Raw genomic sequence first — 25452 nt, 5'->3', positions numbered from 1 at the left:
GCATCTCAATAAGAAGGGATTATGGCGGCACCTGGGTGGCTCAGTCCATTGAGTGTCCAACTCTTGGTTTGGGCTCAGGTCATGATCTCACAATTTGTAGGACTGAGCCCCGTGTCCAGCTCTGCACTGACAGTGCAGAGCATGCTTGAGATTCTCTCTCACCTTCTCTCTCTCTGCCCCTTCCCTGCTCTTTCTCTCACAAAATAAATAAACTTAAAAAAAAAAAAGTAGTAATTATGAAATGAAATGCTAGTGAGGGGGGAACAGAAGCTTTGTATTAGCTGGCAATTATGAAGCCTTGGTATCTTTGATTTCCAACTCAGTAGTTTTTATCACTTTAGATGAAACACCAAGGTGGTTACCAAAAAAAATTGTGTATCTGAATCATTAAGTGAGTTATAAAAATGAGTTAAAATCTGTCACAAATGTTAGTACTTTTGGCTTGATTATACAGATAGTTGACAGCAATTGTCACACAATTTTCTTTCAACTCAATGTTTTCAGAGCTGCCATTCGACATTTAACCCTAAATAAGGTCACATGAATAGTGACATCTTTGTGCCACCAAGATTATGTTCCAGAACATGTATGTAATTTAGCACATTAACTCGTGTGCACTGTCACACTTACCACTTCACTTAACATGTTAAAAAGTTAAATTCTCTTACCAAAAGCACCCAAATGACAATCTTGGAATTCCTCAGATAGTACATGATATCATTCATATGTTCATTATTATGGGAACAGCTACTAGATTTACCCTCCTTTTTAGCAAAAAATGTTTTTTTCAGCTTAAATTATAGTAAAAGGAAAGGAGAAGTGGATAAGGAGAAAGACACTATGCCACCCAGAGAAGATGGGCCTTGGTCTGGATAAAGAGTCTGCCATCTTGGCAGCACCTCATTTAAAGCTTAGCTTTGTTTGGTCTGGGAATGCATTTATTATGCTTTTATTCTTGAAAAGTATTTTCGTGCTAGCTGCTAGGTTGACTGTTTTTGTTCTGTTTTGTTTAGCGCTTTAAAAATGTTGTTCAAGTGGCTCAGTCAGTTGAGTGTCCGACTTCAGCTCAGGTCATGATCTTGAAGTTCATGGGTTCGAGCCCCACATTGGGCTCTGTGCTGATAGTCTGGAGCCTGGAGCCTGCTTCGGATTCTGTGTCTCCCTCTCTCTCTCTGCTCTCTCCTACTTGCAATCTGTCTCTCTCTCTCTCAAAAATAAATAAACGTAAAAATTAAAAAAATAAAAATAAAAGAAAAATGTCGTTCCACTGTTTCCTGGCCTTCACAGTTTCTGATGAGAAGGTCACAGTCTTCTGAATGATTCCTTTGTAAGTAATTTGTCATTTTTCTCTGGTTGCTTTCAAGATTTTTTTATCTTTGATTTTTTTTTAATTTAAATGTTAGTTAACATACAGTGCAATATTGGTTTCAGGAGAAGAATTCAGTGATTCATCACTTACATACAATACCCAGTGTTCATCATAACAAGTGCCCTCCTTAGTATCCATCCCCCATCTAGCCCATCCCCCACTTTTATCAACCTTCAGTTTGTTCTCTATCATTAAGAGTTGCTTGTGGTTTGCTTCCTTCTCTCCTCTCTTCCCATCCCCTTTCCATGTGTTCATCTGTTTCATTTCTTAAATTCCACATGTTGAGTGAAATCTATTCATCTCTGACTTATTTCACTTAGCATAATATTCTAGCTCTTGTCTTTCTTTATTTCACTTAGCAATTTGTCTTCTCTGACTTATTTCACTTAGCCTAATACATTCTAGCTTGATTCACCTCATTACAAATGGCAAGATTTAATTCTTTTTGATGGCTGAGTAATATTCCATTGTGTGTGTGTGTGTGTGTGTGTGTGTGTGTATGTGTATATATATATACACATACACACACACATATATATATATATATACACACCACATCTTCTTTATACATTCATTAGTCAATGGATATTTGGGCTCTCTCCATAGTGTTGATAATGCTGCTATAAACAGTGGGGTACATGTACCCCTTCAAATCTGTATTTTTGTATCCTTTGTATAAATACCCAACAGTGCAACTGCTGGATTATAGGGTAGTTCTATTTTTAATTTCTTTTTTTTAATGTTTAATTATTTTTGAGAGAGAGATAGTGTGAGCAGGGGAGGGTCAGAGAGAAAGGGGGACACAGAATTTGAAGCAAGCTCCAGGTTCTGCACTATCAGCACAGAGCCCCACAAAGGGCTAAAACCCACGAACTGTGAGATCATGAGTTAAGTCAAAGTTGAACACCCAACTGATTGAGCCACCCAGGTGCCCCTTATTTTTAGTTTCTTGATGAACCTCCATACTGTTCTCCAGATTGGCTGCACCAGTTTATATTCCCACTAATAGTAGAGAGCTCCCCTTTCTCCACATCCTTGCCAACACCTGTTGTTTCTTGTGTTGTTAGTTTTAGCCATTCTGACAGGCATGAGGTGTTGTATCATCGTATCTTTGCTTTTCAGGAGCTTTGCTGAGGCATTGTTTTTTTCATAATTTATGCTGCTTAGGGTTCGCTGAACTCCTTGAAAATGTAAACTTAGGTCTTTCATTACTTTTGGGAAGTTTTCAGGTGTTATTTCTTCAAATATTTTTGTGGCATTTCTCTTAGTTAAGAGAAAAATTAGGAAAAATCTGTTCCTTCTGGGACACCAATTATACCTCTATCAGGCCTTTCTACATTGTCTGGCAGATCCCTGATGCTGTGTGTTCATTTTTGTTTTCAATCTTTTTTCTCTACTCTTAACAGTGAATCATTTCTATTGCTCTACCTCCCAGCTCACTGGCTTTTCCTGTTACACTCATTCTGCTCTTAAGCCCATCAAGTCAAGTTTTTATTTCAGATATTGTATTTCAACTCTAGAATTTCCTTTTGTTTCTTTCCTATCGTTTCTTTTTTCCCCCCTGGTCTTTTATTCAGTGCAAACTTATTTTTCTTTACTTCATTGAGAACAACTGTTTTAAAACCCTCATCGGTCAAACATTCTGGGTCCTCTCAGCAGGTTGGTCTCTGCTGTCTTTTCCCTTGGGAACAGGTTGCACTTTCCATAAGTATTCCTATGTAATTTGGGGTTGTGTCCTGGACACTGTGAAAGTTATACTGTGACGATGCTGGATTCTGTTATGTTCCTCTAAAACTAAAAAGGAATATTAATGCTTTTGTTTTCATAAACAATTACTTTGTCAGAACCAAACTGCTAACTCCGTCTCCTTGGTACTTTTATCTGTAACTACACTGCTTTGTGCTTGCCCCAAAGTGCAGGTCAGGCATTTAATATTGCTTGTTATAAGGTGGGGAGCAGCCACTACATAAAAATAGACTGTAATATAAAGTCTACTTCTTTAGACTGCTGGTTTAACTCGGAACTCAGAATGCATTTCTCATATAAATAAGTCTGTTACCTTAAGTGGTTATATTAACAAACCATTTAATCAAGTCATTTAGCCAACCTGCACCCAAATCCAGCTGTTTTTACATAAGAAAAAGCAAAGCAGTGGCTCGGTTTTCTTTTCCATATATGATCAGACAAGTGAAAAAATAACTGGTATAGGATCACTTTTACCATTAAGTTCTCCCAAGTAAGCAAATGTGCCAGTTACCATTCTCAAAAATTCTAATGGGAGGGACTTCTGTTTGTGGGTAAAATACAGAAGAACTAGACATTTACTCCTATAGTAACAATAAGAAAGACCCAGACAAAATAAACACCATACTTTTCTATGAAACTAGCAAAGAGCAGTGGATGCAAGGAAGCTGTAATGGCCAGTCTCCTTAATTGTGGTAGAGACTTCCATGCAGTCTCTGAAGGCTTAGGTGTGGGAAAAACGGCCTTCAGCCTTGGAGGCTTGCATCACTCCATGTATCTTGGTGAGCGAGGGCATTTTACTCACCACTTGGAAGAATTAGGCTCTATTACAGATCCTTTAAGAACTCATTAGGATTAATGACTGAGTAGCATCGCAGCTGTCACATAATCAGCTGTCGAAAAATCACCGAGCTAAAAACTCCACCACTCATTCTATTATCTCTGCTTCACAGAAGGTTCTGAAATACACCTCTGGGCTGGTATTTCATCAGCCTACGTGCGCACTTCGAAGCATCATTGAAGGCTCTTCCAAGATAACAATTGCATAGTTTTTCCTAAGGGAAGGCTGTTATTCCTAAGAATGCTCTCTCTGGAGTCACCACTGCTCAGTGCCCGTTGTCTGGAGCTGGGCCACCAGGGGAGTGGCTGTTCTCTGTGTACAAGCTTGCTGACATCTCTCTTGCCAGAACTACATACAGCATGAGCCAGGTTACGCAGGTGTCGGGATTACAAGGACAGAGTCAAATATGCGGGCTAAGTAGCCTCAAAGATCTCCCCAGTATTCTTGGGCTGTTTATGTGAGGAAAGGTAGGCCAGTTAAAAGTAGGTTCTGGTAGCAGAGTTGTCCTGTATTAATCCCATACCACTCTGGGAAACATTTTAAGGTGGTTCTGTCCCACTGTTATAGAAGAGGAAGCTGAGGGGTGCCCGGGTGGCTCAGTTGGTTAAGCGTCCAACTTTGGTTCAGGTCATGATCTCACGGCTCATGAGTTCAAGCCCCACATTGGGGCTCAGAGCTCAACAGCTCAGAGCTTCGAGCCTGCTTCAGATTCTGTGTTTCCCTCTCTCTCTCTGCCACCCCCTCACTCACACTCTTGTCTCTCTCTCAAAAATAACCAAAACAAAATAAAAGAAAATAAAAAGCTGAAACTGCTTTTCTAAAAGCCTGACTGAGAAGGAAAGATTATTGCTGCTCTGAAAATAAAAGCCTACCAATTCCCTTGAACTGAAACATCTGTTTTGGTTGCCAGAATCCTGATTCGTACTAAGGAACTATTTCAAATGTTGCATTCTAAATATTTCGAAATGGTCAAGTTCTAGATACTAGGGCTATTCCTGGAGGAAAACTGTCATTGGGTGGAGTGCGGAAGCATTTAAGTTCATGCTGATTCCTCCAGTTTCAGTGACTGATACTACTGAGTGTATAGTAGTATTCATGGATTCGTTTTTGACTGGAAAATAATAAACAACTTGCTTATGACTACCTGAACTCGAAGTATAATACTGCAAATTGCTTGCCCAATATTCTTAGTTTCTAAAGGTATTTGGTTAAGCATATTAAGGTGAAAGACAGAATGGAACATGATTATCAAAAGCTCACCTATTTCTAAATTACATCGGGACCAAAAAATGAAATAGAAAGGAGCATGGAAAAAGGTTTAGCTACAGTATAAAATACAAAGTCAGCCTTACCCACTGCACCCGACGACTTTATTGTACAGATAGGATGGCAAGCCTTTCAGGTGAATGTTGTTATCCACATACACGTACTGTAGTTCTCGAGATCGACCTAAATCTGGATTAGAAAGAGAAGTACTATAATTCCCATAACTATGTACCAGCAGAGTGTGAAATGTAAAATGTAATCCATGATATCAGAACAATTCAAAATTTCTATTCTGGAATACAAACTATTATAGATTGAACTCTGCGCGTGAAACCAAGTCAGCTCATAGTAGATTACTGTGCATCAGAAAACATGACCATATGGGGCACCTGGGTGGCTCAGTCGGTTGAGTGTCTGACTTTGGCTCCGGTCATGATCCCATGGTTCATGTATCAGGCTTGCTGCTGTCAGCACAGAGCCTGCTTTGGATCCTCTGTCTCCCCCTCTCTCTCATTCTCTCCTCTACCCTGGCTCACACTCTCTCTTTATCAAATAAACATTTAAAAAAAAAAAGAAAGAAAGAAAACGTGACTGTAGAAAAATTACTTAACTCACCTGAACCTTAATTTCTTGAACTGTAAAATGAGATAGCTGGGAACAGGATATTATTAAATTTCCTTCCTACACAGAACTTCTAGGACTTTTTAAAACAATTTTAAGAATAATGTTTGTTGTAGGTCTTCATTCAGTTTCATTTTCCTCCAATGGGAAGTTTGGCAGATCAGCCTAGACCAGCTTAGTTCCACCCCTGTCTTAACCAGTGTGCACCCCCCCCCACNGTCTCTGGAGCTAGGCCAGCGCTGGGATGGAACAAATGTCCAAGGCTGCAGCGAGAGTAAGAAGCAAAGGGAACCCTAAACCTCAGTCCCCTAGTGAGGTGAAGGCAAGGTGGACGGGCCAGTAAGGACTGGAATGGGCCTTGTTGAAAAGAAAACCACAGGCCCAGAATGGAGTCACTTATGCTCAGCGACGTCACCAAACAGGGGCTTAATACCTAACCTAACTGCAGTTTCAAACCCTCCCCCCGGCCCCGCCCCCACCCCGGAATGTACCCTTTAACCAGTCAACATGGAACTTCCTGGTCAGCACTAGGAAATTTACTGATAGACCCCATCCGTTCCCCTTAGCGGGGCAACCTTGCCTGAAACAATGCGTTCTTTCCTAATAATTTCCTTTTTACGGCTCCCTCTCTGCCTTTAAAGATTTTTCCTTTTCTACAGCTTGACAGAGCCGGGATACTGCCCCATTATCACTTAATCAAGCCAATTAGATCTTCAAACTTGCTCGGTTGAATTTTTGTTATCTTACAGTACGTACCAGGAATGGGGGGGTTTCAAAAAGAGGGGTTTGCAACAGAACAGGTGTGCCACAGACAGAATCCAGATGTTTTCCAGAAACAGCTGGGCAATGGGGGAGCCAAGACTGGAGGGGGGGAACTCAGTGAAGAGACGAGGCAGAGTTACTGACGGTGACCTCTGGTTGCCACAGGCAGCAGAGACACTTTCAAGTGTTGCGGTCATCTGTTCCTGCCTACTGTGTGCCCAAGAGTATTCGCCCAGGCTTCCTTTCCACTCCTAGCACTCACTGGGTGGGGCTCTTTGTCTTCACTGTCACGGAATGGAGTCCTCAGCAGCCTTCTAACCCTCTCCTCCCTGAAGCAAGAACATCATTTTTGAACACTTCTCTGGAGCTCTGCTTGTGCAAACAGGCAGCAGGCTGAAGGACATCTCTTCCCCCTTGTCCTGCAGTTTGGGAAAGACTGGGGGGCCCAGACAGCTAAATCAGGGCATTCTTAAGTATATTTATATTTCAAAAGAAAACCCATTTACCCGTTAAGGGCCTTGTCAGCACTGTGGTTGGCCCTGGGGAGAGAGGTGAGGATGAGAAGCAACAGATGAAGATGGACAGAAAAAATGAGAACTGCCTTACAGTTCAGTCACCGCTCGAGACAGTGGTTTGTAGAAGTCTTATGGATTCACTGCTGGGTTCTGGACACTCTGTTACAGATGGTGGGAAGAGTGACAGAAGACTGAGGTAAGAAGGGTTCCTTGTGGCATAGGGTGAGGAAGGGTCCTCCCTCCTCCTTCCCACTGCTAGTCCTATATCATAATCCCGAAAATCCCGTCCAGGACTAGCACTAGAGCAAGACACAAAAAGAGGAAGCAAAGCTGGGAGTGCTGGGAGTGCACATAAGGGGAAGTGGCAACTCTCAGGGAGAAAAAAAGAATTTCCGGGCTGCTGGCTAGAGACGTCCTTCCCCAGTGTGGTGGCTTAACGACATCTAACAAAAAGAAAAGGCAGACATGGCATGTGACTTCAGACAGTAAGCCACAAAAGGCACTGCGGCTTCCTCTTTGCTCTCTGCTTTGGATCACTCCTTCTGGAGGAAGACAACTTCCTGGTCAGAAGAGCCCTCCAGCAGATTTCTGGAGAAGAAATGGGGCCCACGGCCAATAGCCATGTGAGTGAGCCATCTTGGAAGCAGCCCCTCCAAGCCACAGGTCAAGTCTTCAGATTACTACAACCCCAAGGATATGTAAATGTCCTGTTCCTCCTCAAAGTCTTGCATATTAATTTTAGCATCCAACAATGGATCTTGATTTGCAGTAATTATTGCACGGTATGTATCTAATGCTATACCATCTTTCTGTCTACATTTATTAAGTGCAATTCAGTAAGGAAGAGGCTTTCCTTCTTTTCCATCTATGTATTTGATTGATTTTTTTTTAAGTTTATGTATTTATTTAGAGGGAGGCAGAAATAGCACAAGTGGAGGAGGGGCAGAGAGAGAGAATCCCAAGCAGGCTCTGCATTACCAGCACAGAGCTCAATGTGGGGCTTGACTTTACAAAGCTGTGAGATCATGATCTGAGCCAAAACCAAGGGTTTTAACCAGACTGAGTCACCCAGGTGCCCCTAGTTGCTTGATTTTATATCCATATGGATTCATGGATATTTATTTTATCATAAGGACTAAAACCCCAATACAATTATGATTTATTGTATTGGTCAAAATGTTCCAGTTTTGGCAATTAAGAGCAGCTTAAGTTTGGCTCTTAGATTCTCTAACAAGCCTTGATCCTTTTTTAAAAATTTTTTAACATTTATTCATTTTTTTTGAGAGACAGGGAGAGAGTGAGCAGGGGAGGGGCAGAGAGAGAGAGAGAGAGAGAGAGAGAGAGAAAATCCGAAGCAGGTTCCAGGCTCTGAGCTGTCAGCACAGAGCCTGATGTGGGGCTCAAACCCATGAACCGCGAGATCATGACCTAAGCTGAAGTTGGCTGCTTAACTGACTGAGTCACCAGGTACCCCAAGTTTTCTTCCTTTTTTGAGTACTTCCTTACTTTCTGGCACAAGGTGTCTAAGCTCAGCTTGTATTTTCCCTCCTCTAGCCCTGAAATCAACTACTTCTCCAAGGAGCCTCCATTCCTTTTACTGGGGTGTAGTGTTTATAAACCAAGATCTGNCTGCTGTGGGGGTATCACTGCTTCTAGGATCTCTTCAGGGACAGACCTATAAAACATATGGATGTATGCAAATCCATGTGTACATCTCCATCTGTGTCAAAAGATGGGTCGATTCTTGATACTTCCCTCCAGAGGGTTCTACCAATTTGCATTCTCTCCAGCAACATATGAAGGTGTTGCCTTTCTCATAATCTTGCCAACTTTTAAAACATGTTATCCTCTTTAAAAATTTGTGTCGTTCTGATAGGGGAGAAATGATATCCTGGCATTGTTTTCATTTGCATTTCTTTAATTATGAGTGTGAACATTTTCAAATATGTCTGAGGGCCATTTTTACTTTTTTTTTTTTAATATTTTTATTTATTTCTAGGAGAGAGAGAGAGAGAGACAGCGTGAGCAGGGGAGGGTCAGAGAGAGAAGGAGACACAGACTCTGAAATAGGTTCCAGGCTCTGAGCTGGCAGACAGCACAGAGCCCGACGCGGGGCTCAAACCCACGAACCGCAAGATCATGACCTAAGCGAAAGTCGGATGCTTAACCGACTAAGCCACCCAGGCGCCCCTGGGCCATTTTTACTTTTTTGGTGTGAATTGTCTGCTCATATCTCACGTATCTGTTCTTTCATTCATTAGCCATGTGAGCAGGGCTGCAAGTGTGCAATACGTTCGATGGCACAGTGGTGCCCAGACCCTCAGCCTTACCAAGTTGTTATGACAACTGATAGTGGAAGTCACCTGTGAAATTTAAACCACTACACAATTTTTTTTAAGCCTAAGTATATATACTTGCCAAAGCAATGTGTCCTGCTACTGTAGTAAACATGTACATACATATATAGTGGTAAAAAAAAAAAAAAAAGCTATACATTTGAAGAACATAGATGGGAAAAATACAGATAGAAATACCAGAATCCACTTGCAATGAAAAAGGCCTAGGCATTACTCAAAGAATTCTTATTCTAGATTTCCTTACTACTTCTCTGACATGCCTACAAATCTCCTGTCATCACAAATAGACACCTGTAGACTTTAAAGGCATATAGAAAACTCTAGAATTTTTTTTAGAAATGAAACAACACTGATAAAACGCAAAAATCCCTGGTTTCAGAGCCCCTATGGGATTCAAAGAAAGATGATTTACTTGAGCTTCTGCATCGGGAAAGAGTATGATACTAATTCATGGAGTGAGAATGTGGTCTTGGAGTCAGACAACTTGGGTCAGAATACTGAGTACTTTCCCAACCATGTGAAGGGAACCCTCAGGCTGGCTCTTAAGTTTGGTGAGAATTACTAATGAAGTTTCTAAATTATCAAGCAGAATCTTTGACATACACCTTTTCCAATATATGGCAGTTATTATTATTCTCATTATTAGTAGCTGACATATTTGGAAGTGTGGCCCTACAGCAGAAGGCCAATTAAGAGAGAGTTCTCCTTGGCATGCAGCAAAAGGCATGAACACTTTTCTATGGTTTAATTGCACAGAAAAGAGTTGGGAGGCAAAAGCCTCTAGAGGCAGTGATTCATCCCAAGTCAAGGACACAAAATGGGACACGACAGTGGAAGCACCTCTCTCCCTCTAATACACCCAAAAGAGCTTGTGCAAAAATTAAATGAGGCTCCATGCAAAGATCATAATACAGAGTTAAATAAAAGCTGATACTTGCTGCTTCTTACATGGCTTCCTCTTCTTCCCTATCCTAGTTTTATAGGGGAAACTATGAAGAGTCAATGATTTAAAAATGCTATTTGGTTCAGATTTTTTTTTTTTAATGTTTATTATTTATTTTATTGAGGGAGAGAGACAGAGTATGAGTGGGGGTGGGACAGAGAGAGAAGGAGACAGAATCTGAAGCAGGCTCCAAGCTCTGGGCTGTCAGCACAGAGTCCAATGTGGGGCTCAAATTCACAGACCGTGAGATCATGACCTGAGCCGAAGTTGGACACTTAACCGACTGAACCACCCACATGCCCCGATTTTGGGTTCAGATCTTATGTTGGATTTTCAATATTCCAGAGAAGTCTTTTTGTATCTCCTGACCACTTTGGGGAATGTAATTTTTTTTATATCTGCCCCGTAATAGAACGAACCGGTTTCCACCGAAGCTCGAAGAAAACGTGAATCAGCAGTGTTCAAACCCATCCCACAGCGATCAGCAGAATACTGCATGGACAGGAACACTTGATATAGACACCTGAACTTTCCATATATCTCGTAGACAGTAAGAGAGAGCAGTACTGAAATCACAGGATGCCGTGGGCTATGGAGTAGGAATGGAGTCCGAATCCTGGCTTTCTACTTTCCAACTGCTTCTGGGCACTAGGGGAAATGAAACGCTCCCTGCGTGTTCCCTCCTCTGCAAAATGGAGCCAATGATACCTATCGTATCTCACAGGCTTATACAGCACCAAGCTTGACCCCCTGCCTAACAACCGGTTCTCCATACATCTTCATCTCTTACTTCTCTCCTCTGAATATAAAGGGAAGATCACAAAACGGAGTCAGAGATTATAAAGAGAAGCAGGCCACTCTTGCTTTAGCTGACCCAGCACAGCCTACTGGTGAGGCTGAGACACCTAGACACCTGGCCCACAAGGTCACGGGCTGCACGGGCAGAGCTGTGACAGCCTCACGAGGAACATGCTCTCGGCCAGAAACCCTTCCGCTGGCGAAACCCCAAGCACAATGGAACAGCATTTTTTATCATAATGAGGCTGAAATGTAAGTGGTTTCTGCTGAAAAAGCTTTGAAATAGTTCTTCTGTTCTTTAAAGAGAAAAATCTTCACTCAATGACTTTGGAAGAGACCACGTACTAGCTAATGAGCTGGTTTTTCTTCCTTCTTTTAATTTTAATATACTGATACCTAGCAATAAATATACCAGGTAATAATATTTTTTAAAGATCCTGTGCAAAAAAGGCCCAGTCCATCAACCTTATAAAGTAAGGAAGTTGTCCATATGCATATATGCTAAAGCAACAAAGAACTTTTTCATGTGGCTTTTAAAAATGCTGTACTGTCCAAAATGTTTCCCCTTTTCTTCCAGATGCACAGATCAAAGTATTGTTATTTGGAAATTAGCAAAAGCTAGCAGTCCTGCACAAACTCCAATTCTTTTTTTTTTCTTTTAACTTCAAGGCTCTGGCATATGCTGTCCACATGGCTGAAGATGGAAGAAAAACCCGTGTATGTAGGTTACTGCTCTTTTAACCATACTGTAAAAAGCAAGCACAGAATGACAGCATGGGCCAGAACTGAATAGGATCTGTTTACTGCACACTTACCGGTATGAAACTCATTTATTTTATCAAAAGGTGAGGGATGTATCCTCTTCCACAAAAGCATGGGGCAACAGAAACTACAACATCAAAGCAACAGATCTACACGGGTTGTTTGGAATATTCTATCCACGTCCCACCAATTTTCATAGTTCCGTCAGTCAGAGATGTGATTAGTCATAATTACACTTTAATGTAATTATAAAATGTGGGTTTCTTCACAACGAATTCAGGGTAATTTACAGTGTATTCCCAAATCACCTCTAGAACAAATTTAGAATTTACCTACATGATGCCTTTTATAAAGAGAACTTTCCAATCGCTTTTTTACAAGAATGACTTTTTGAAGTGTTAGTTTTCTTTTTATTATTAAAGTACAGTTGACAGTGTTAGTTTCTGTAAATATATGTACACTATTCCACTAAATCTTTTACATAACCAATTCTTTCTGATCTACTCAACTTGTACAAAGTAAGATTTCACAGTGAATTATAAGAAGATGCTTTATACACAGATCATCAACAACTGTTAAATTAAAATAAATTGATTTTAATGAATTTGAATGACTGAAGGCTTCCTTTGCTGTTGGCTTAAATATTCAAGCACCAGAATCTCTATTTCTCTTTTTTTTCCCCCTTCAGCATCTCTGTTTGTATTGCATAGTTCAGGTGACAAAGAATTATTACGAGCAATGAGCTAGACACTGTGCTAGATGGTTGGGGGACAAAAGTGAAGACACCGACAGTTCAACCTCTCGAACCGTCTAGTGAAACAATATAAATAGTCACATCGACTGCGTGCTGAGGGTGTATTTATGAGTGACAGAGGTGTTTTAAATAGGTCTTATTTAATACCCACAATAGTCCCACGAAGTTGGTATTAATTCTGCCCTGTTCCTGAGAGTCAGACACATCGAACAGCCCTTCTAAGCCCGAGATCACACAGCACTTAAACGGCAGAGGTGGAATTTAAAAGCGTGCTGGCCTGGTCCACCATGGTATCAGTTAGACAGCCTCCCCAAACACATTATTTCCATATAAGCAGGGAGCTCCCACATAATGCAGGAGGTGATACTACCTAGCAAGCTGCCTGGGGGCTGTAGGTGCCGGAAGATGGGCACTGTGCCCAGGCAGCCAGGTGTGAGGTCAAGACACTGCCAAGGAAACTCATGATGAACAAGGTATCTCTTTGCTTCCTTTAAAAGACCTGATAACTGGCAGGGTAGTTCTGACTTACAGATTTACAGCAGTAATTTCAAGAAATGCCAAGAATTCCCTCAGAGAAGATCCCAGAGGAGACTTCATGCTGACTGTCCAGGAGACTCAGGAATTACAACAGCGTGTCTTTTTATGTTTTTTAATGTTTGTTTATTTTTGAGAGAGAAAGAGAGCAAGCAAGCACGCGTGAGCAGGGAAGGGGCAGAGAGAGGGGGGAGAGTGGACAGAGGATCCAAAGCAGGCTCTGTGCTGGCAGGAGCAAGCCTCATGCGGGGCTCAAACTCACGAACTGTGAAGCCATGACCTGAGGTGAAGTCAGACACTCAACCGACTGAGCCACGCAGGCACCCACAGCAGCATGTCTCCCATCGCCATGGCAGCCAGCGTGGAGAGCACAGTGTCTTCACTCTGTTATCTCATCCTGAGCTGTTGCCCAGCTGGACTTATACCTAGTTTTTTCTGCCCCCCAAAATTGAAGAACTTTATTGAAAGCTATGACTGATAGAAGCTCCAGATTTTTGCTTTAGAGGCCACTGACAACATCTTCCAGCTTTTCTTAGTAATGCATTCTTGTCACTATTTTAAAAACTCCGAGTTCTAAAACCAAATTAACAAAAACTTTGCTGACAAAGATTCTGCTCAAAGATCTAGCCTTCCTACTACTGTTTTTCTAAATTTCACACCTGTAACTTTTTACTATATTCCCTATACTGTACATTACATTACTGTGTGTCATTTGTTTTAGGACTAGAAGACTGTCCATACCTCTTAATTCCCTTTTGTCCAACCTTCCACCCTCTCGACTCTGGCTACCATCAGTTTATTCTCTGCAGCTATCTGTTCCCTGTATTTATGAACAAAACTCATGGTTCAAACATTATTAGATGGTTAGTTTGTTTTGTTTTTTAGATTCCACTTATAAGTGAAGTCATTTACTATTTGTCTTTCTCTGATTTATTTCACTTCCCATAATGCCTTCAGGGTCCTTCCACATTGTTCGTAAATAGCAAGATTTCATTTTTTATGACTAATATTCCATACTTTACATACTACATATGTATTTACATACTACATCTTCCTTATCCATTCATCTATCAGTGGACATTTAGATGGATCATTAGCTATTATAAATAATGCTGCAATGAATATAAGAGGACATATGTCTTTTTAAAGGTACATGTGTCTTTTTGAATCAGTGTTTTTGTTTCATTGGATAAATACCTGGAAGTGGAACTGGTGGGTTGTAAAATAGTTCTACTTTTCATTTTTTGAAGGAGCTGCCATACTGGGGCAGCCAGAGTGGCTGCACCAATTTACTTTCTCACCACAGTGCATAGGGTTCCCTTTTTTTATATCCTCACCAATATTTGTTATTTCTTGTCTTTTTGACAGTAGCCATTCTGACAGGTGCGAGGTGATCTATCAAATTGTAGTTTTGATTTGTATTTCCCTGCTGGTTAGTGATGTTGAGCATCTTTTCATGTGCCTGTTGCCCATCTGGATGTCTTCTGTGGAAAAATGTCTATTCAGGTCCTCTGTCCATTTTTTAATCCATTAGTTTATTTTTTTGATACGGAGTTTTATGAGTTCTTTATAAATTTGGATGTTAACCCCTTATCAGATAGGTAATTTGCAAAGATTTCTCTCATTCAGTAGGTTGCCTTTTCATTTTGTTGATGGTTTCCTTCACTGTGCCAAGGCTTTTTAGTTTGATAATAACCCCATTTATTTTTGCTCTTGTTCCCCTCGCCTGAGGAGAGAGATCCAAAAAAATATCACTAACACTGATGTCAAAGAGGTTAACTGCCTGTGGTTCCTTCTAGGAGTTTTATGCTTTTAGGTCTTGTATCTAAGTCTTTAATACATTCTGAGTTTATTTGCATACATGGTGTAATTAAGTGGCCCAGTTTCATTCCTTTGCATGTTGCTGTCCAGTTTTCCCAGCACCATTTCTTGAAGAGACTGTCTTTTCCCAATTGGATATTCTTGCCCACTTTGTTGGAGTTTAATTAACCATGTAAGTGTGGGTTTATTTCTGGTCTCCCTATTCTGTTCCATTGATCTCTGTGTCTTTTTTTTATGCCAGTGCTCTACTGTTTTGACGATTATAGCTTTGTAATATAGTTTGAAATGGTACTTCCCACATTGTTCTCCTTTCTCATGAATTGCTTTGGCTATTTGGGGTCTTTTGTGGTTCCATACAAATTTTAGGATTATTTTTTCTAGTCCTGTGAAAACTGCCACTGGTATTTTGGTAGGAATTGTACTGAACCTGTAGACTGCTTTGGATTGTACGGATATTATAAAACTGTCACATCTGTATCTTTTCAAGAATGAGCAGCCGCTCTTTTTTTCTTTTAAACATGCATTTGTTCATTTAAAGCTCACCTACACTAGGCAAACTTTTCTCTTCACACATTAGCACAGTACAGTCAATGTCTGGCCCATGCTGCAGAAGCCATATTCAATAATCATATTTGCTCAAGAAAACCTTAAGGCAAGAGCAAAGGCCTACTGTGCTACAAGAAAAACAAAGCAGAGGTATCATTAAGACAGTGGAAAAGGTTCAGATGAGTAAGCAGCACATAGATAAATAAATAACTTTTGTTACCAATACTTGCAAAAAGACAGAGCTCAAAAAAGAACACTGAATATCCACTTTCTTGAAGAAATATAAGAGTTATCTTAACTTCATTCCTGAAACAAGGTCTGCATGGACTTTAATTGACAGAATAATTCTCTCTCATTTTTTTCCATTACTAGTTTTTGAGCCTTGTTTTTGAACCCTTCTTTTCTCCTATTTCATTATGCTTTTGATTAGAGACACACCCAACAATCCCCACAGCACATGATCTTAGTGGCATGGTTGGGTCTCTCCTTGGAAAGCAGTCATCGTAATTTCTACTCAAACATAGGACTAACTCCAACCTCCGGGACTGGTCTGTACCAGAACAAACTTCTTAAGCAGTGAAACTGATTTCAGGCTACAAAACTTTGCAAATAATTCCCATTAAACAGTGGCCTCAAGGCAGCAGTTCTTCAAACTGTAGATCAAATAAATACATTCATGGTTCAGCAAAGTACAGTTTACATTCATCTCTAAGTCTGAGATTACAGAATTATTAAGAGGTTTCCATACTGGTTTGAAGTCTGAGTAGTTTCACTGTGTGGGGACTAAAATATTTTCTTAAAAAACAGGAAAAATTCTTTTGCTGACTTACTAAGCTGATACAGAATGAACAAGCACAAGAACCGATGGGAAAAACAAGTGCAGTTAACAGATTTGTGTCCCTTATATGCCATTTGCAATGAGAGAAGGGATTTCAGCCTAAATTTTGAAAATGCCTAGAAGCTACTTTCTAAAATGGCACCCTACTTGGCATTATTTCTATACGAGATATCCAATTCCTATAAAGGAAAAAACAACTACAACTTCTACAGAAAACTGGAGCGATTTCCTGATACGTGGTAAAAGGGCCACTTTTACCTCCTTATCAAAGTCAAGCTCGATGACTGATTACTCCACAGTGGTAACGGAGCCGTCGCCTCCCTCATAGCACATCTATGGAACACGGAATAACTCTTCCTGAGAACATAAACACTGGGCTACTAGAATCTCCTAGAAGGAATGGCTCTAGGGCTGGTTTAGAAACCCACATAGTTTCCTGTTAGTAGGAAGTTATTCTCTACTAAGCTTTGGGTTCACTCCATGGTAGTTTATGTACTAGAATGTTCTATAAATCTGAGAGTCATCTGCCAAATGTTGTTGGTTAAGAATTCGTTGGTTGTTGGGGTGTCTGGTTGGCTCAGTCAGTTAAGTGTTTGACTTCAGCTCAGGTCATGATCTTGCAGTTTGTGAGTTTGAGCCCTGTGTCAGGGCTCTGTGCTGACAGTGCGGAGCCTGGAGCCTGCTTCGGATTCTGTGTCTCCTTCTCTCTCTGCCCTTCCCCCTTCTCACATTCTGTCTCTCTCTGTCTCTCTCTCTCTCAAAAGTAAGTAAACATTAAAAAAAATTTTTTTTTAATGCACTGGTTGTTTTCAAACAGTCAAAAGTTCCATCTGATAAGGTGGGTACAACTTTGTTCTCTTGTTTTCTTAAACTACAGAGCGACTGACATTGAGTTTAGATGACACAGCAGTTCCTGGGGGCTTGCTAAAGGATGCCCTTCCACAGCCAGTTTGTGCATGGGCAACTTCATGGTACTTATATCTATTATTCATCATTAAATAAGCTGTGAACATTACTGAATAATCAGGCTTATTCATTATGCAAGAGAAACCAGGTACACCTGGTTAAAAAAAAAAAGCCTGAAGGGTGGGGGCTGGGAGGGGGAAGAGAACCCTTTCTTTTGTATTTTCCTACACCTTCAGAAGCCCAAGGTGAGTCACAACTCTAGGGGCTAGCTAGTGTACAGAACTAGATTAAATCAACAAATATTCACACTTCACTATCTCTAGTGAACATCATAACTTTGATCTCCCTGTCCTCCTCACTGATAGTCACCACTGTCTGTGGTGGAACACAGCTTCTGTTTGTAGACTTAATCTGTCACTCAATTCTCATTATCATAGTATGGTTAGAATAGGAGCATACTTCTTTCTTGACGCATCTGTTCATCTTAAAAAGAATGTACTCAAAGAGCGGTATAGTTTACTAGCATTGCAAGTTACTTATATCATCCGGCATATACCTTCTTTTTTTTTTTTTTTTAATATTTTTATTTATTTCTAGGAGAGAGAGAGAGACAGACAGACAGAGTGAGCAGGGGAGGGTCAGAGAGAGAGGGAGATACAGACTCTGAAATAGGCTCCAGGCTCTGAGCTGGCAGTCAGCACAGAGCCCGATGCAGGGCTCGAACCCAGGAACCGCAAGATCATGACCTAAGCGAAAGTCGGATGCTTAACCGACTAAGCCACCCAGGCGCCCCCGGCATACACCTTCTATAGTTGCTTTTTGAAGAGGCTGAAATATGACATTCTTTTAAGAGGCCCCATAAAAAACTGCTTTTCTTCTAAGTCAATCTTCTTTGGCAAAGCAACTGAACTCGGTAAGTAACTCCCCAAAGTAAGATTCCTACTTCCAATCGCAGGCAGAGATATTCTAGCACCTGTTTCTTAAGTCTTCAAGTTCTTGTACTGTGCTTGCTGAATCACATTTAGACATAGGAGACACATATCTGAAAGCTTTGTGTGTGTGTGTGTGTGTCTACACAGTATCTCCTGACTATTGTAAAGAGGCATCCTTATTAGCTAAGTCTGCAAGAAAAGTTCCATTCTGAGGAAACGCAGTACCAGCAGCTGCATGCTTTGTCTAATTCTGTCTTTGATGGTTCTTAGCATTAGACAGCTTTGGTTTTAATTTTTTTTAATGTTTATTTATCTCTGGGAGAGAGACACACACGGCATGAGTGGAGGAGGGGCAGAGACAGAGGGAGACACAGAATCCGAAGCAGGCTCCAGGCTCCGAGCTGTCAACACAGAGCCTGACGTGAGGCCTGAAATCACGAACTGCGAGATCATGACCTTGAGCCTAAGTTGGACGCATAACCGACTGAGCCACCCAGGTGCCCCTAGACAGCTTTGATGTATGAGAATGAGTTCAAAGAAAGCTTGCAAGTGCACCAACACCACGGAAGGACAGCTATGGTTTTAACTATTTTTCTCCAAAAGACTTCCCTTTCCAAAGCCACCTTCATGGTATTAAAACACAAACCAGAAAACAACTCCCCCTCCCCCACAAAACCCAAAACCAAGATGGAGAAGAGCACTGACTTTTCTGTCAGATTCAACACCCTCACCTTCACAGATGACCCTGTCTCCAATCCCCCAAGGCCCTCTCTGCTGTCTCACACTGGTGCAGCTCTCTTGTCGTCTCACCCACTTCTTCACGAAGATTCACCCTCCTATAACAAGGTAGAAAGGCCACCCGTGCTCCCTGATCCTTACTTCCGCTGTTCTCAGAGAAGCAGTCTGAGACCAGGGTGGAGCACTGCTTTAGGCAGCCTGTTTCTTTCTGAGTGGACGATGTGCAGCCTCCTCCTATGGCAAAATCAAACCTACCACAGGCCTGTGACTCGCTGGGGCCGTGAGCCTGGGGATCCGGGATGGCTCCCAGAGGAACGTGCAACTGCTTCCAGCTCCTGGGCTGTCCGTGGCCCCGGGCTTGAGAGTGGGGTCACCTCAACTGTCGGGAGGGACCCTCCGCAGAGCCCGCCCACCTCTCATGCTCTCTGACACCTTATCAGCCAGTTCACAAAGGAAGCCTCACCGAAGGCAGAGGCAAGGCTCTACTCTCAGCTGACCCCTGAGTGCTGAAGGAGATGCCCATTTCCTTACCCACGCCTGCATTTGCTACGGCGCGCAAAGAAGATGAGCCAGTACATAAATAGCTGAGGTGCTGAAGCAGAAAAGCAGCGAGGCAATGTGCAGTGGACTCTGCTTCTACCCAAAGATGGTTTCTATCACCTTGTAGCGGCCACTGCCACTCCTGCTGTAAGCATCCAGAACGACAATGTCACTCCTCGGCACCGCAAACACTAATACTGCTCAAGTTCCTACTGGAATGGCTTCCCTCTTCTCCCAACACCACTGCCACGACCACAGCACACATTTGGCTGTCCCACCGCTAAGACAGCAGGTAAGAAGGAGTGGCAAATGACCAGCGTGGTAAGGCGCCATGGTTGGATAAGCCTCAGTGAGCAAGGCAGAAGAGGCAAGATGAAGGAGACTGGCTGGACTTGAGAAAATACCCAAAGGCTGAAGACTGGTAAACCAGATTCACTTAGTTCACGAAGTCCAACTGTATATGGGATTCTAGGCTGAACCCGGGGTCTAGAGCTGGATGGCACTCTGGTCAGTGTCCCTCTGGTATCAGACACGAAAACAGGACTGCGGATCAGAGCCAGAGGCAGGATGGAGCCAGTTGTTGGATGAATGGTTCAGACTTGACACAAAGGATTATGTGATGGAAGAAAACAAGAAGACAAGGAAATTAAGTTGTTAACAGCACAACTTCAAAATTAAGGAATCGGGAACTCCACCGAGGTTGAAGGGGCCAGGCAAAGTAGGAAGAGTGGCTAACACCAACAGAGAGCTAGACAAACAGGTCTCTGGCCTAAGCTTAAGATTTTTCTTGCTACTGGATTTGCTAAAGATAGATTAGAAACAAGTAACTAGGAGCACCTGGTTGGTGTCCAGAGTGGGCAGGTAAGACAAAGCTATACCTTCTGGCAGACGGACCCTGCTAAGCAAACAGAGACCGAATCGGGCCCACTAACATTTCCACAGGAGTGTATGAGTCCAAAATGGCTGCCCAAGTTTAACACTGGAAGTGGCCATATTCCTAAATGGAGTCCTCCTGCAGGGGCACAGTGCCTGGAATGTGGAGATAGCATGCCCAAGTGGAAAGAAGGTGGAGTTGAGAATCCGAGTTCGCAACTCAATTCTGTCTCTCGTTAGCTGTGATTCAGGGTGGGTTACTTACCTTCTCTGAATCTCCATTTCCTCATCTGTAAAGTTAAGTTGTCAGTAGGTTTTGTAATAACAGGTTCTGTAATAATTAAATTAGGGAGCCTCTGTACCGTGCCTAACAGAATACCTAATTCAATGAATGATTGTTCTTACCAATAGTTGCAGGTGCATTATTCACGGAAACAATCCTTATATATGCGGTCAGCGGTAACAATGACAGTAATAATCATCCTACAGACAATAGTGTGGGCGACTCCAGATTTAACAAGCTAATCTGTTTCTGGTAACACCTGAGAGTCAAACCATGGTTGCTTCTCATGGAATTTCCAGCTCTACCCTGGGGGCTGATGTTATACCACTGAGTTCTATGCCACACAAATCAAATCATCGTATCCTTCACTTCCCTCCCGCACTCCTTTCCTTGATCCATTTATCAGCACTGAGTGTACTCCTAGCACTTGGTAGGAGTCAGCGATGGTATACGCAGCAGCTGGTAAAACAAGTTTGGGCGGTTACTGGGAAGTGGTAAATACAAGTTTGGGTGGTTACTACAGAGGGTCTTGACATGAGAAGGAAGACAGAACTTGTATTTTTATTTTTTAAAGAAGGCTTCACGCTCCGTGTGATCAATGGCAGGGCTTCACCTCACGACCCTGAGATCAAGACCTGAGCAGAGACCAAGGGTCAGATGCCTGAACTACTGAGCCACCCAGGCTCCCAAGGTCAGAACTTTTAAAAAGCAGGATATGGTAATCCTCAAATTGTACCTTCTCTTTTGAGTCATCTGCATTTGTATACTGCTTCATGTTCTTATATATGAGCTATCTTACTCAACTTCAAAATATCTCTAAAGTAAACAGGATAAATGCTATTATTTTTGGTTTATGGATAAAGCCAATGAAGCTCAGAAGAGTTTCAGTGATTTACTCCAGGTCATGCACCATGGAGTGATGGAACTAGGTTAGAACCTGGATCTTTGGATCTGTAGCTTGGTGCGGGACCACTGTAATTGTTTTATAATCGGTGGTTATTGTTTTATTACCTGTTGTAAAAACCAGAGGTACAGGTACCTTTAGTATTTTTAATTAATCTCTTTAGATTTGATTTTTTTCCCTTGATTTAAAAAAAATTAAGTTGATTTATTTATTTTGAGAGAGACAGAGATAGTGTGAGCGGGGGAGGGGCAGAGAGAAAGGGAGAGAGAATCCCCAGCAGGCTCTGCCTCGATGCAGGGCTTGATCTCACGAACTGTGAGACTAAGCCACCCAGGTGCCCCCTCACTTGTTTTAAGTTTATTTATTTATTTTGAGAGAGAAAGACAGCATGAGCAGGGGAGAGGGTGAGGGAGAGAAAGAATTCCAAGCAGGCTCCACGCTGTCAGTGTAGAGCCCAACACTGGGCTTGATCTCACAACTGTGACATCATTACCTGAGCTAAAATCAAGAGTTACACGTTTAACCAACTAAGCCACCCAAGAGCCCCGTGATATTTTTCTCAATTGAAAACAAGCTCTGATTTCTTAGAAATGTAACTGACTTCTGAAATGGCTTTATTTCATCTTGTTAATTTTCTAAATATAGAATTTAATTATATTTATAGAAAAGTAATCTTCATAAACTGGATAATTACTTGTTATTATTCAAATTGATTTTCATGTTTCCCAGTTATTTTTAACTGAAAATAGTATGTATACTATATTTTATTATTTTTTTAAACATTTATTTATTTTTGAGACCGAGAGAGACAGTGAGTGACTGGGAAAGGGGCAGAGGGAGAGAGACAGAGAGAAAGGGAGACAGAGAATCTGAAGCAGGCTCTAGGCTCTGAGATGACAGTACAGAGCCTGACACGGGGCTCAAACTCATGAGCCTTGAGATCGTGACCTGAGCCGAAGTTGGATGCTTAACTGACTGGGCCACGCAGGTGTCTCATGTACTGTGTCATGGTGGGAAAGATCTCCTTTCAAGGACTAGTAAGTGATTTACTCCACTGCCACTGGCATAAATTATTCATTATGAAAAATGCTTTTATGAGTAAGACCATAGGAGGCTTACTATGATGGCTTAGGGTTCCATGGGGCCTCATATTTAAAAAAAATTTTTACATGGTACCTTTGTTTCCTACAAGCTAACAAAATGCAATTCTTGTGAAAATAAATGTATGTTTTATTAAAACGGGCCAGCATAGAAATTTAGAGTGTGTCATATATTATTTGTTAGCTGGTGTGACATTTCCAGCTCAGCAGGCAGATCAGGCAATTTTCAAGTTTTAAAAATTGTGTAGTCTGGTTATCTGGCAATTCTAACCATTCTAAGCCAATACAAACTGCTCTACATTGAATTTAACATCGAAACAGATATATTTGTACCAGTAGATGAACTTTGTACCAGTACTGAACAATTCCTTATTGTTCAATATCCCCTGTCGATTTTATGGTCTTCAATGTATAATATATACACATATGTTTTAATTCCTTTTTCAGAGCAAATCATCTCCTGTCACGTATGTTCTGTCCCTAAACAACATTTCAGCACAGATTTGTTTTCAAATACAAGGTCCCTAACTGAAATAAACATTTTTGGTCAACTGGGAATGAATGATGTTCTGTCCATTACAAAACTAGATTCAGACAGGCAATCTCCAAGGTGAACAGAATGAAGGAAACCATCCTCTCCTTCCCAGTCAGGGAACCAAAGGCTTTCCGTCCTATCTCCAGCTTCTCTGCTTTGCCATGCAAACATGCTTACTTACCAAGTGGCAGAAACGCAAGGCGGTTTCCAGCCATGGAGAGCTCATTGAGGCTGGGCAGCAGGCAGAGGTGGCGCGGCACACACCACAGACGATTTCGGTCCACAGTGAGGTACTGCAGAGAAAGGCACAGGTGAAGCCTCTCGGGTAAAGTTAGCAAACGATTGGTAGAAATGTCTAGTGTCTGCAGCTCCTTCAAATCGCCAACCTCTACAACCAAAATCAAAATTAAGATAAATCGCAGCCTGATTAAATTAAGTAAATGAAATGAATCATTACTGTAACAGTTCAAACAAATAAAATCAGCAGTTGCCATGACTTCCAGACACATGAATGCTGAAGTATGCAAATCATCCAACAGAAGGAGGTGTTTTTAAATGAGCTTGCCCAATTTTTTTTCTTAATGGAGAAGAGGGCTAGTTGGAACAGGGAGAGACACAAAGTAGTGAACATGAACTATTCTAGTCTGTTACTAGGGCTTCTGCTTCTTGATGAAATCAAAAGATGTGGGGCGCCTGGGTAGCTCAGTCAGTTGGGCATCCGACTTCAGCTCAGGTCATGATCTCACGGTTTGTGGGTTCGAGCCCCACGTCGGGCTTTGTGCTGACAGCTAGCTCAGAGCCTGGAGCCTGTTTCAGATTCTGTGTCTCCCTCTCTCTCTGACCTTCCCCTGCTTATGCTGTCTATCTCTCAGAAATAAACACATTAAAAACAAACAAAAACAAAAAAACCAAAAGATGTTGCTCGTGTGGGAAAAGAACAGTTACAGTCACTTCGAGGTAACTGGTCTTTGCTACTTTTGTGACTTGTATCCAAGTAAATAGTAGGAGACTTAAAAATATATAGTATCCCAGAGAATGCATCTTGTTCATATGAACTAAACAGAAAAATTTTTGGACAAAATATTAGTATGTCTTTTGGAAATTTTCACCATGGTCAAGAATATAAGGAGATTAAATTATTGGTAGGTAACATTTTTCGATATTGTCCAGCCATGTGGTTCTTTATCACAAACCCACTCAAAGTATACACATCCTATGAAGATTTCCTTTAATTCCACCCAAATGAAGTCCTTCCGTTCACTTCAATATGGCCTCACTGTTGACACCCATAATTGTAACTTGTTCCGCAGGGAGTATAATTAAGGTTCTTACAAGGGACTTCATCCTTCTCAGGAAAGATCACTACCAAGCCTCTCTATGCAGAGTAAGGTGTGCTCGCATTCTCCAGGGAAAGGACAGCACAATGCATTCAAGGCGCTACAGGAAGCCCTGTGAAGGGCAGATCTATTTCTTCTGCATCATGAACTTCCAAGTTGCAGACCTCGGGGGCCATCTCTTGGCCTTCTCTAATCATGGTCCTGTTCCATAAGCCAGTCCTCTCAGGGTGAGGTTTCCCATGTTCCTGCTACTTTACTGTACCCCTTGGACACATCTCAGTTGTTCAGGGCTTGGGTTAGTATGAGCAATGTCTTCTCTAATGGACAGCAAATCTTCTGCTCTCTTGGATGCCCAATTACACAGATTACCTTTTCTTACTGCTATAGACCAAGGGTTGGCAAACTCTGGCCCCTGGTACACTTCGGTACTGCCTGCAAGCTAAGACTGGCTTCTATATTTTTATTTTTACTATTCTTTTTTTTTAATTTTAGAGACACAGAGCACCACCAGGGGGAGAGGGACAGAGAGAGAGACAGACAGACAGACAGAGTCTTAAGCAGGCTCCATGCCCAGTGCAGAGCCCAATGTGGGACTCAATCCCATGACCCTGGGATCATGATCTGAGCCAAATTCAAGAGTTGGACACTTAATGGACTAAGCCACCCAGGTGCCCAAGGTTTTTACATTTTTAAAAGGCAGTTGGGATGCCTGGGTGGCTTAGTCCATTAAGCATCCCGATCTTATATTCAGCTTAGATCATGATCCCAGGGTCATGGGACTGAACCCTGCATCAGGCTCTGTGCTGAACATGGAGCCTGCTTTGGATTCTCTCC

General features: G+C 41.8%; 1 protein-coding gene across 3 annotated transcripts in view; it reads right to left on the bottom strand.

The window, feature by feature from the left end:
• LRRC28 (leucine rich repeat containing 28) overlaps nt 1–25452 on the bottom strand; it is a 159370-nt gene that overhangs the window by 34431 nt on the left and 99487 nt on the right. For 2 of the 3 annotated variants that reach the window (XM_077762377.1, XM_077762378.1), the window contains 2 exons: nt 23463–23669; nt 5306–5408 (listed from right to left, as the gene is read on the bottom strand). In XM_077762377.1, coding sequence (XP_077618503.1) covers nt 5306–5408; nt 23463–23669 — 310 coding nt within the window. The remainder of the gene's footprint in view (nt 1–5305; nt 5409–23462; nt 23670–25452) is intronic. The other variant, XM_077762380.1, reaches the window with a different exon arrangement.

Source organism: Crocuta crocuta, unplaced genomic scaffold, assembly GCF_008692635.1.
Source record: "Crocuta crocuta isolate KB4526 unplaced genomic scaffold, BGI_CrCroc_1.0 scaffold93, whole genome shotgun sequence".
NCBI lineage: Eukaryota > Metazoa > Chordata > Mammalia > Carnivora > Hyaenidae > Crocuta > Crocuta crocuta.
Note: the sequence above shows the minus strand (reverse complement) of the source record. Positions and strands in the feature narration are given on the sequence as shown.